An 11,889-nucleotide genomic window follows, 5' to 3' on the forward strand; every position below is an offset into this window, starting at 1 on the left:
CCTCGACTTACAGAAGGGGCCACACCGTCCTGGCAGAAGATGGCGTGTGTTAAGTTACTATTCTTTCCAGATTTCAGATTCTTAATCTGAAATTGAAAAATGTCTCAGAAGCAGTAGTATTTGAAGAACTGTGTTACTCACTGGGTTCAAACACAACCAGTGACCGACTGCACAGGCAGGAAAGAGGTTTTTCCAGGAAACCGAGGCAGAGCTTGGCCCTTTCTCCCCACCTGGGCGCTGCCCCCACCTTCCCCTCCATGGCTCTGTCCGAAGCCTTTTCTTTCTTGTCCTGGGACAAATACAAGGCTCATTAAAACAGACTCCAGAGATTCAGCCTGTATTTGAAAAGCGACGAGGTAGTTGGCAGCGCTGAGTGGACCCGTTGTCCTGATGTGGTGTGTCCCCTTGCATTGTAGCTTTTGGGAACCTCCCTTGCATCGTAGCATATGAAGTAACAGGTCCCTAACCTTTCTGTGACTGCTGGACTGTGCGCTGAGAAATCTGGGTCCCTCCCCTTTAAAAGCAGGCGAAGACACCCCCCCCTCCCCCCCCCCGCCCCGGGGAGCAGCGGAACTCCATTTCCCAGCGCCCCCCACTAGCCTCCGGGCACTTCGTCCGCTAGCAGGGAGGAGGGCGTTAGTCTGCGCGGGGGGAGTTGGTGGTGGCGGCGGATAACCACATTACCCATAAGTCTGCGGTGCGTGTCGGCGGCGGCTGAGCCAATGAAGACACGAGAGGGTGACGTTGGCATGCGTGCGCACTGGGTGGGGGGCGAGACTTCCGGCGTCCACTCTCCGGGTCGTTTTAGTTGCTCTCGGTTTCACGGGTTCAGGGCTTCTCGGGCGGTTGGTTGGCGCAAAGGTGACGGAGTGGGAGAGCGCGGAGAGAGTCGCTGTCCTCATCGCTGAGGCGGCTGCGAGGCGCCCTCGCCCCCGCCCGGTCGCCCGCCGCGTCCCGCCCCGCTCTTCCCACTGGTCGGAGGCCGAGGCCGCGCCGGTGAAGCCGGCGCAGGTGGGTGCTGCGACCCCCGGGCCCTCGGCCGCCCGCCCCGCCCCTCCTCTCCCCGCCCGCTCGGCTCCCCGCAGTCAGGCCCCCGGGGCGGGAGCAGAGGGCGTCCTGGCTCGGGGTCCCGGTCCCGCCCCTGCGGTGGGGCGTAGGAGGGCCCGCAGGGCCTCCTGAGTCGGGGTCGGGGGCCCAGGGGCCGGGGCGGAGTGTCGCCTGCAGGGGCGGCGTGCGCGGCTGGGATCTTCCGGGGTCAGGGGTCCAGGGCGGGGGTGGGAGGTGCGCGCCCAGAGATAGGTTAGGATAGGGGAGAGCAGGCCGGGGGGCTGCTGAGGAACCACCCCGGGCAGTCATGGTGGAGGTTGGGCCCGGGCGGTGGCCGTGGAGGGAGATGCGAGGAGATTCTGCAAGAGTCGGGCAACAGAGCCGACGGGGTTTCCTGCTGCGTCGCCTGTAGCTGTGAGCACAAGTGGGGAGTGAAGGACCAGGTCAGGGCTTCCTTGCCTGATCATCTGAGAGAACAGAGGTGGGGAAGCGAGCCCAGCGGGCAGGTTTCGGGGAGATCGTGAGTTCGGTTTGGACATGTTGATGCTGAGATATCTGAGGGTGGAGACATGACGTGGGTCTGTAGAAGTGAGGGTCTGGAGGACGGGGAAGGGAGCTGGGCTGGAGCTGTCCGAGGTGTGGAGGGTGTGCACTGCTCCAGAGCCTGGCCTGAGGACCCGCCCAAGGAGGGAGTCTTAAGATGATTTCAGATGATGAGGGAGTTGAGGGCTGAGAGTTGGCGGGTAGGTCATGGGAAGCAGGCGTTGGCATCCCTGATGCTTCCTCCGGAAAAGAGATTTGCTGTAGGAGAGATCCTTCTGCATCTCTAGGAAGGGAGGCCTTGGTGGGGTGAGGAACTGCCCTTCGGTGGGGCAGTGTGTGTACTGGTGTAGACTCTACACCTGCGGGCTCAGCCGACCCTCAGGACCACTCTCTGTGGAGCAAGGGAAATGTCCTCCAGGCTGATGGAGTGGCGGGGTCCCACACAGGGCATGCTTGTCAGCCCTACCCCTCAGGGCCAGTGGGATGAGCCGCTGTCCGGTCCAGGGCCTCCAACAAGCCCCCTTCTGAGGATTAAGTAGCAGCAGTTCTTGTCGCTGTGTGGACCAGCGGCTTGTCTGCGTACCCAACCTTTTCCTACAACTGGCCAACGTAAGAATGTATAAAAAATTTGTTGACTTAAGCACTAATTAATATTCTTCTAAATATGTATGGGGCACTTGGGTGGCTCAGTCGGTTAAGCATCCAACTTCGGCTCATGTCATGATCTCGCGGTTTGTAAGTTCCAGCCCCGTGTCGGGCTCTGTACTGACAGCTCGGACCCTGCAGCCTGCTTTGGATTGTGTCTCGCTCTCTCTCCTCCCCCCCCCTGCTCACTCTCTCTCTCTGTCTCTAAATAAAACATTAAAAAAATTCTTCTAAATATGTATACATGGGTAGATAATTAGAAATGAACCTATTCAACAAGTTAAACTTATGCAAACACTTCGTAATTTATTTGAGATTAATTTTAGTCTGTTTACAATATAAAGTTTGATGTACATTTCCTGAAATCGTAAAAAGCAGTAAACATAAAGACCTTAAATTTCAAAATCCTAGCACTTCATTTGCCCTGAAAATCCACAAAACTGGATTCTATGGACAGGAAGATCTGTTACATAGTATGTACTCCTGACGTTTCGGTACCAATATGAACCCGGTGAGGTTGAAAGCATTCTTATCCCCATAAGCACTTTTCCCCCTTAGGCTCAGGGATGCTCAGGGTTTCCCATGGATGCTCAGTTAACCCATCCATAAGAGACAACCTGTTTTTTGAGGAGCTGAACTTAGACCATGAGGCTGAGATCACTTTGCTCCAGGGCAGGGCACAGCTGGTGGTCCAGCTCAGTTCATAAGATCCTTCCACGGTTACCCATCTTTCATGGTCTCCTGTCTCCTTCCCATAGGGTCCCATGGCGGTGGCAGAAATGCTTATGGACCCCGTGCAGGTGAGTGGAGGGTGTCGCACCTTTCAGCCATCCCGATTGTCACCCAGGTAGTTTTGGCATGCTGTGTATATGCCCCCAGGGAGTGGCAGTGGCCTGTCACAGGAGCCTTCTCCTGTCCTCGCTCTCTTGAGCCTGAGGACCACGTGCTTCCCTCAGGCCCGGGATCCTACATTTGGTATTAGATTGTATGTGGAGGGGTTCCCGTTTCTAACAAGTGATGTGGTAAGACGTGGCAGGGAGTCCTGGCCGCAGGATTCAGAATGTTCACATGCCTGTAGGTGCGACTTAGCTGGGATGTTGGGGAAACTACAGGTCTCTCATACCTGGTAAGAATGGGAAGCCAGGTTGGGGGTAGGTAGGGGTGCACGGGTACCAGACCTTCAGTGACAGCTGGGGTTTGGGGTCTCCAATCTGAGGTTGGTGGGAAGCAGGGAAGGTTTGAAACAGAAGAGGAAGGTGGTGTGACCCCAATTTTAACAGGCTCCCTTTGCGGAGTGGAAAACACAGCGGGGAGGGGGTGTGGGTGAAGGTAGGGAGGCCCGGGCGACAGTGCGGGTGAGTGTTGTGGCTACACGGGAGCGGTGGGTGTGGAAGTAGAGGAGTCGCTGGTTTCTGGGTGTATTTTGAATCAGGGCTGCTCATATTTTGTGATGGAGAGACTCGGGGAGATGAGGAGGTGGGATAGAGGGAAGGGTTGGGGTGCCCCGGGTTTTTGGCCTTGTTTGCAAGGATGGGTGCTTCAACTAAAATGGAGGAAGTCAGCTGTATGAGGACTTTCCAGGTGGAATGTGAAGACTCCATTTTTCTCTAGTCTCAGATATTCCAGGGGCCCCAAGGGGAGGGGTCACGTGGGCACTTTGACACGGAGGGCTGGAGCTCCGGGGATAGATTCAGGTTGGAGGCAGCCGCAGTGTGGGGGCTGGGTGTGGGCTCGGAGGAGCTGTGGACCAGCTCCGGGAGGTAGCATCGCTAGGTCGTGGGGGCGATGCCATTAGGGGGGCAGGGATGGGACAAAGGGTGTGGCCTGAGTATGGGGTTCCTTGATTGGGCACCTGGGTGGGGTTCCAGGCCCCCTAAAGCTGAGGAACCTGAGTGTCTGTGTGTGAGTGTGTGTGAGAGACAGAGACGGAACAGAGAGGGAGAGATGGTGGGGTAGGAGCGGGAAAGTCTTCTGAGACCGGCGTGCACATGAGCTAGATGTTAAGGGGGCGGTGGATCAGCTTGAAGAGCTGCCAGACCTAACGTGGATGGGTGTGTGGGTGCGACATGAGCGTCCCTGGCCTTCGAAGGAGACGGGGAGGTTCTGATTGCTTATGGGACAGTTGGTTGTGGGGCGGTGGGTGGAATAGAGAAGGTGCAGGGGCGGAAGGTGTGTGAGGTCCTCACGTGGGCAGGGTGGCTGAGGATGAAGCAAGAAGCAGGGCCTGGCAGGGGGACCTTCAAAGCAAGGCTGGAGGCTGGCCTGGCGCTGGGGGACCCGGGGACTCCCTGTGTTCAGGGGCAGAACTGGGCCTGAATTGGATCCTGGATGCACCTCCATGCGCTGCCTGGGCTCCATGTGCAGAATGGCCTCTGGGGAAGTGAAGGACATGCCAGCGTGGGCCCGGGGTGTCTGGGGGGTGTCTGTGGAGGGGTCAGCGTCGGGAGGGAGAGGAGTCCCAGGAGCGATACGCAGGTAAAGAGGAGTGTGGATAGCTCCAGGTGCTTAAGGGAAAGGGACGAGTCCGAGTTCACTGGAGAGTCAGACCCGGGGAACCCCAGGGAAACTGGCCAGCGGGAGATGGGGAGAGGCCCACATCGCTGAGCCCACAGGCTACATGGGGTCTTCCTCCCTTCGTGCTGTGCTCTGAACACAGCGATCAGTGGTAACGAGAGCAGGCGCCAGTGCCGCCAGCAGTTGGTGAGTCTTCGACGTTGGGAAGTCGGGGAGGAGGGTGAGCAGGGATGGATGTGTGTGGGGGAGGACCGAAGGTCCAGGGGAGAGAAGTGTATCAGGAATGGCACTCACAGGACTTCAGTTCACAGAAGCGGGCGAGCGATGATGTGGAGACCGATGACGCTGAAAGGTTTTTTATTCTATTTGTCGAGGAGGTGGGAGCACACCGTGTAACACAGGGCCACACGGGAGCATCAGATTGGGTTAGGAGGCATAACCACCGGCAAAGGGAATCATTTTAGCAGAGTTTATTTGACTTTGTGGGAGAAATGCAAGAAGGGTAGGGCGAAAAGCTTAGGGATGGCTATTCTGTATAATTTTAGTGTATCTGGGGTAGAAGAGATGGCCCTGGTTGTCTGGTACCCGGCCCTGGTTGATTTAGGGCGGGGGCGGGAGTGGTGTTGACTTGGGTGAGTCAGTGAAGGAGGTGGCTCAGAGTGTGGGCTCGGGGTATCAGAGGAGATCCAAACAGATTTGACCGTCAGTTTAGCCCTGTAATTAGTGGATGGCCAACAGATAAATACAGAATTCTCAGGACACAGTCAACATAAGAAGCTGTTCATGAGCCAAACCATCCAATTCTGGCAGAGCCGCGTGGTCTTTGAGGACGTGGCCATACACTTCTCCCAGGAAGAGTGGGGCCTCCTTGATGGAGCTCAGAGACTCCTGTACCGTGCTGTGATGATGGAGAACTTGGCGCTTCTGTCCTCCCTAGGTAAGGCCCTCACACTGAGCCCCGCGTCTTGGGCTGGGCTCTGTTCTGCCCCTTTTCCCCAGGGGTAGCTCTGTCCTTCCCGCAGGACCAAGGGTCCTTCTTCCTCTCCTGGTCTCCTGGTAGGACTGGGCCGTGTGCCCTGCACCCGCTCCTCCCCAGCAGGTCCCAGGGCTCAGAAGTCAGAGAAGTTCACGTTTGTCTGAGAGATCCCTCAGGCCTGGCTTGTCCCTGATGTGGTCACTTAGTCTAGATGCTTGGAACCGTGGTGCCCCAGGCTTTCCCCCTTCCTCCTGCTGACATTTCTTGGGTCCTCCTGCCTGTGCCAGGAATGGCAGGCACCAACCTAGTTACTAATTTGAGGGCACACTGGGTTGTTTCTACAGTGTCTCCTGTGAAGTTCTTGGAATTGTAAGATGTCAGATGTCCTGTGTTGAGTTGCTCTGGTCGTGTGCTGGCCATTCCTTTTCCTTTCTTTCACTGAGGCCTGGCCTGTTTCAGGTGCCACATCAGTGCTCACCTTGAGCCATGGGGAGGACCCTGGGTACCTAATAGGCCGGCATTACTATGTCAGTGGCAAGAGGCACTCAAAAGCACGTGGCCCTGGTGCCATGGGGCTGGGGAAAGATGTGTGTCAGAGCTGGGAATCTGTCCTTTGTCCACCATCGTTTGGTGTCAGGACAGGCCAGACTTCATTTCTTTTCTTTTCTTTTTTTTTTAACATTTATTTATTTTTGAGAGAGAGAGAAACAGAGTGCGAGCAGGGCAGGGAGAGGGGGAGGCACAGAATCCGAAGCAGGGTCCAGGCTCTGAGCTGTCAGCACAGAGCCCGCACTGGCTCAAACCCATGAAGTGCAAAATCATGAACTGAACTGAAGTTGAACACTTAGCCAACTGAGCCAACCAGGCGCCCCACCAGACCTCATTTCTACCTTTTCTTTCCCATTTTCACGTCTACTCTGAATTCTGATCCCCTTTCTGCCACAATCCAACACCTGTTAGCCTTCACCTCTAATTCTGTCTCATCACTGCCTTCACAGGCTCTCCAACATCCGACTGTACGTAGGATATTGTAAGGTCTGTGTGTATCCTTAAATAGTTTTGAATTACAGTGTCTCTGTTGTGGTTAGGTAGGTATTTCTAGTCTGTCTACTGTTTCCTACACAGTGCTCACCGGTCACCAGCAGACATAGCCCTTTGCCCAGGAGTGACCTGAATCCCTGCCTCCCCTCCCTACACACCACCTGCTGTGTTTTAAGTGTTTGTGCTCTCACCCCCCACCACTGATTCCTGTGTTGCAAACCTCGTGCCCAGCGTGGTGGTGTTAGGAGATGGCGCCCCGGTCGTGAGGGCAGAGCTCTCATGGGTGGAGTTAGTGCCCTTGTAGAAGAGACCCCACTGACCCCTTAGCCCCTTGAGCTATGTGAGGACACAGTGAGAAGTTGGCAGCCCGGAAGAGGACCCTCACCCCACCATGCCGGCACCCTGATGCAGACTCCAGGACTGCGAGAAATAAATCACTATTGTTTGTAATAAGCCACCCAGTCTGCGGTGTTTTGTCATAGTAGCCCGCATGGACTGAGACAGCCCCCCTGCCCTTGTGTCCTTCCCCAGAGTCAGGGCTGTCCCATCGTGGGCGCTGGCCAGGCTGAGCTCTGCACAGTGGGCCTTCGTCTCATCGTCTTGAGGCCCCTTGGCCCATGAGCAGTCCCATGGCTTCATTCGTGGGTGTGTCCGACACGAATTCCCGATGAGGCTGTCTTGTCCCAAAGTCGGCCTGCGATTGACCAGCATTTCTCTGCTTACAGGTTGTTGGCATGGAGCACAGGACGAGGAGGCATCACAGGTCAGGACTCCAAAGCCAGGCTCTTCCGTCCAGGAGGCCCAGTGTGAGAAAGACATGTTGCCCTCGGCTGAGCAGGATGGAATGTACTCTCATCAGGAACTATATATTTGTGGGGCAAACCAAAAGGAATGGATTGAAGACCAGTTTTCTAGAAGGGAGGAGGGGAGGCCTTCCTCTGCAACGAACGACAGTGTTCACGTGGCAGAGAGTAGCTGCACGTGCTGCAAAGACGGAAAGGACTTTCCGGCCGGCACAGGCCTGCCCCAGCACCTGACCGCTCGCAGTGCATTGAAACCACACAGGGACCCCAAGTGCGGGGAGGCCTTTGAAAGCGGACAGAGTGATTACAAGTGCATTCAGTGCGGGAAGGCCTTCAGGCAAAAACAGGTACTTGGTGAGCACCAGAAAATCCACACTGGAGTAAGACCTTACGAGTGCAGCAAATGTGGGATGGCCTTCATTAGAAAGTTCCACCTTGTTCAGCACCAGAAAATCCACACTGGAGAAAGGCCTTTTAAGTGCAGCGAATGTGGGAAATTCTTTCGGTACAACTCCACACTCGTTAGTCACCAGAGAGTTCACACTGGATTAAGCCCTTATGAATGTAGCAAATGTGGGGAATTCTTTAAGTACAATGCCAACTTCATGAAACATCAGAAACTTCACAATGGAGAAAGGCCTTATGAATGTAGAGAATGTGGAAAATTCTTTAGGTACAACTATAGACTCATACGACACGAGAGGGTTCATACTGGAGAAAGGCCTTATGAATGCAGCGAATGTGGGAAATTTTTCAGGTACAGCTCCACGTTCATTAGGCATCAGAGAGTTCACACTGCAGAAAAGCCTTATGAGTGCAATGAATGTGGCAAGTTCTTTAGGTACAATTCCACACTCATTAAACATCAGAGGGTTCACACTGGAGAAAGGCCTTATGAGTGCAGGGAATGTGGGAAATTCTTTAGGTACACCTCTACGCTCATTAGACATCAAAGAGTTCACACTGGAGAAAGGCCTTATGAGTGCAGCTTGTGTGGGGAATTCTTTAGGTACAAGTCCAAACTCATGAAACATTGGCAAAATCACACTGGAGAAAGGCCTTATGAGTGCAGCGAATGTGGGAAATCCTTTAGGTACCACTGCAGACTCATTAGACATAAGAGAGTTCACACTGGAGAAAGGCCTTATGAGTGCAGCGTGTGTGGGAAGTTCTTTCGGTACAACTCCAACCTTATTAAACACTGGAGAAATCACACTGGAGAGAGGCCTTATGAGTGCAGCGAATGCGGGAAAGCCTTTAGCTACAAGCATATACTTGTTGAGCATCAGAAAATCCACACTGGAGAAAGGCCGTATGAGTGTGGCAAATGTCAGAAGGCCTTCATTAGAAAGTCCCACCTCGTTCATCACCAGAAAATCCACAATGAAGACAGATCTATGAGCACCATAAATGTGGAGAAGGCTTTAGATACAACTCCAACCCATTAGTGGAGAATTACACTCGTAAAGCAACTTGTAAATGCGGAGAATATGGTGAATCTTTTAGGTACCACTTTAAGCTCATTACCCTGGAGAAGCACCTTAGAAGTACAGTAAAACCTTGGTTTGAGAGTATAATTCCTTCCAGAAACATGCTTGCAATCCGGAGCACCCATATATCAAAGCGAATTTCAAGAACCACTGGCCCAGTTGTGATCATGGGATGTTCGGCGTCACTTACTACTTGTATTGCAAGACATAGCTTGTTTATCAAGTTAAAATTCATGAGAAATATTTGCTCGTCTTGAGCAATAGTTGCAGAACAAGTTACTCACAATCCAAGGTTTTGCTGGGTAGTGAACGTGGGAAATTGTTTTGGTGCAGTTCGCCATTCATTAGACATCAAGAAGGCACTGGAGGGAGACCTTGGAGTGTAGTCAGTGTGGTCTTTAGGTGCAACTCCAGCCCCATTCCACTTCAGAGAATTCACAATGGAAGAACATCTTATCTGTGCAGCAAATACGGGTGTTTGTTCATCTAAAAGTCCAACCTCTTTTGGCCCCAAAAAGTTCACACCAGAGAACATTGCAAAGGGGGAAAGACTTCAGCCAAACACCGGCTCTCATTTATCCCTGGTAACCACTGTAATATAGTTCTTTATTTTACATGTGTGTTGTGCACACCTAGCACAGCTTACCCTCTCTCTGTGCACTTAGTAGTGTTAAAAATTTCACACATTTGTGCAACCTATTTCCAGAATTCCTTTCATCTGGCAAAATTGAAACTAGACCCACGAGACAAGCTTCTACCCGCCACCCACCACACCCGGCAGCTATGTTTTTATACTGTGTCTCTATGGATTTGACTGCTCTGGAGACCTCATGTAAGTGGAATCATACGGTATTTGTCTTTTCGTGACTGGCTTATTTTGCTTAGCATAGTTTCCTCATTTGTCAGCATTTCCTTCTGTTTTGAGAAAGAATCAGAGTTAATAAGATATTGGGAAGGGTGTCAATGGAGTCAGTACAGCTTTGCCAGATGTGATATTTCGGGAGGAAGAGGAGATCCAGATTTTATATGGTATCTTTATTCCTTAACAGCTTTATGGAGGTATTGACATACGTTAAACTGCATTTATTGAAGGTGTAGGATATATTTTCATATATGTATGCACGATGGGAGCATTGCCAGAGCCATGATAACGAATAATCCATAACCCCTATATATAGTTTCCATCGGCCCCTTGTACTCTCTCTCTCCCAGTCCTACGCAACTTGCTATCCCCAGGTGAGCACTGTCATTTGCATTTTCTAGAATTTTATATAAATAGAATCCTACGCTTACTCTTGTATAGCTGTGTTTACTAAGCGCATATATGTATTTTTAGTATTGTCCATGTTGTGTGTGCAGAAGCATGGCACTGGATAACCAGCAAGGCTCTGTTATGAATTAGAGCTGCACTGTTCATAAACAACAAAGGTGCTAATAATCACTGAGCATAAGAGTTGTTTAGAATGGAAAATGAAGTTTAGATAAAATAAATTTAAATTCAGTTTCATATGAATTCATTATCAATAAAAAATCTTGAACCATCTGAAACACCTTTCTTGGAAAATTCTTGTTTGGCTTCTTTTTTTCTAGTAGTGTCTTTAAGCTATATCTTTGTATCATAAAAGTTTCTAAAGCATTTTAAAAATTTTTTGTGTGGGGCGCCTGGGTGGCGCAGTCGGTTGGGCGTCCGACTTCAGCCAGGTCACGATCTCGCGGTCCGTGAGTTCGAGCCTCGCGTTAGGCTCTGGGCTGATGGCTCAGAGCCTGGAGCCTGTTTTGGATTCTGTGTCTCCCTCTCTCTCTGCCCCTCCCCCGTTCATGCTCTGTCTCTCTCTGTCCCAAAAATAAATAAACGTTGAAAAAAAAATTTTTTTTGTGTAAAGTACACATAAAATTTACTATCTTGCCATTTTTAAGTGTTCAGTTCTGTGGTGTATTGGGCTCTCCAGAGAAGCATCACGGTGTGTGTGTAGAGAGAGGTGTGGAGGGCTGGGAGTGGATATGTGTTTTAAAGAATTAGCTAAAGCATTTGTGATGGCCCGGCAAGTGGAAAATCTACCGAGCAGGCCAACAGGCTGGGGACCACGGAAGAGTTGCAGTTCAGGTCCAAAGGCAGTCTGCTGGTAGGATTTCTTGCTTGAGGTCATCTTTTCATCATGTAATCTTCAAACCAGGTGGCTCATTGAGAAACTTGAACTTTAGAAAGGGTAACAAGCATTATAGAATAGGAAACGGAAAGAAAACAGTTTGGGAGTGATACGTGGGAGGGAAATGATGCAAGACTCCACTCTATCTTTCAAACCTCACCATGTACAAAAGAATGCAAACATTAAGGTAATTATATATAAATTTATGTTTACATTGAAAATTTTGTTTCATAAAGCTCACGACTATGGAACAACTGAAAAAGTTTGACAGGTACATAATGTCGATGCCAGAAGGAAAGAAAGACCAAAAGGAATGGAAGTAATGCTTGAAACAATAGCGACTGATAATTTCCCCCAAATTTACCCAAATTTAGACATCCAGTTACAGATCCAGGAAGCTAAGAGAACACCAAGCAGGAAAGATGCTAAAAGAAAAAACTACACCCAGAAATAGTATTTTCAAACAACAGATAATAGAGATAGGAAGAAAAAAAAAAAAAACTCTGAAACAAGTCAGAGAAAGGAAACACTTTATTTCTAGAGGAGCAAAGATAACGACATCCAATTTCTCAGAAACCATGTAAGAGTGGAGTGCAGTATTTAAAGTGTTGAGAGAGGAAAAAAACCACAAATCTAGAACTTTGTACCCCGTGAAGTTATCCTTCAAAAGTGGAGAAGTAAAG

The 11,889-nt window shown here is 51.1% G+C and overlaps 1 protein-coding gene across 2 annotated transcripts; it reads left to right on the forward strand.

The window, feature by feature from the left end:
* The first annotated feature begins 671 nt into the window (after nt 1–671).
* LOC115502276 (zinc finger protein 548-like) lies at nt 672–10,607 on the forward strand. Of its 2 annotated transcripts, none has more exons than XM_032591259.1 (4): nt 672–2,199; nt 2,994–3,035; nt 5,560–5,686; nt 7,492–10,607. In XM_032591259.1, the coding sequence occupies exons 2-4, from the start codon at nt 3,000–3,002 to the stop codon at nt 9,015–9,017; spliced, it is 1,689 nt and encodes a 562-aa protein (XP_032447150.1). In that variant the 5' UTR covers nt 672–2,199; nt 2,994–2,999; the 3' UTR covers nt 9,018–10,607. The 2 variants fall into 2 exon arrangements, with proteins under 2 accessions (XP_032447150.1, XP_032447149.1); XM_032591258.1 differs by having other exon boundaries at nt 672–1,011.
* Nucleotides 10,608–11,889: the final 1,282 nt, after the last annotated feature.

This window comes from Lynx canadensis, chromosome E2 (genome assembly GCF_007474595.2).
Source record: "Lynx canadensis isolate LIC74 chromosome E2, mLynCan4.pri.v2, whole genome shotgun sequence".
NCBI classification, from domain to species: domain Eukaryota; kingdom Metazoa; phylum Chordata; class Mammalia; order Carnivora; family Felidae; genus Lynx; species Lynx canadensis.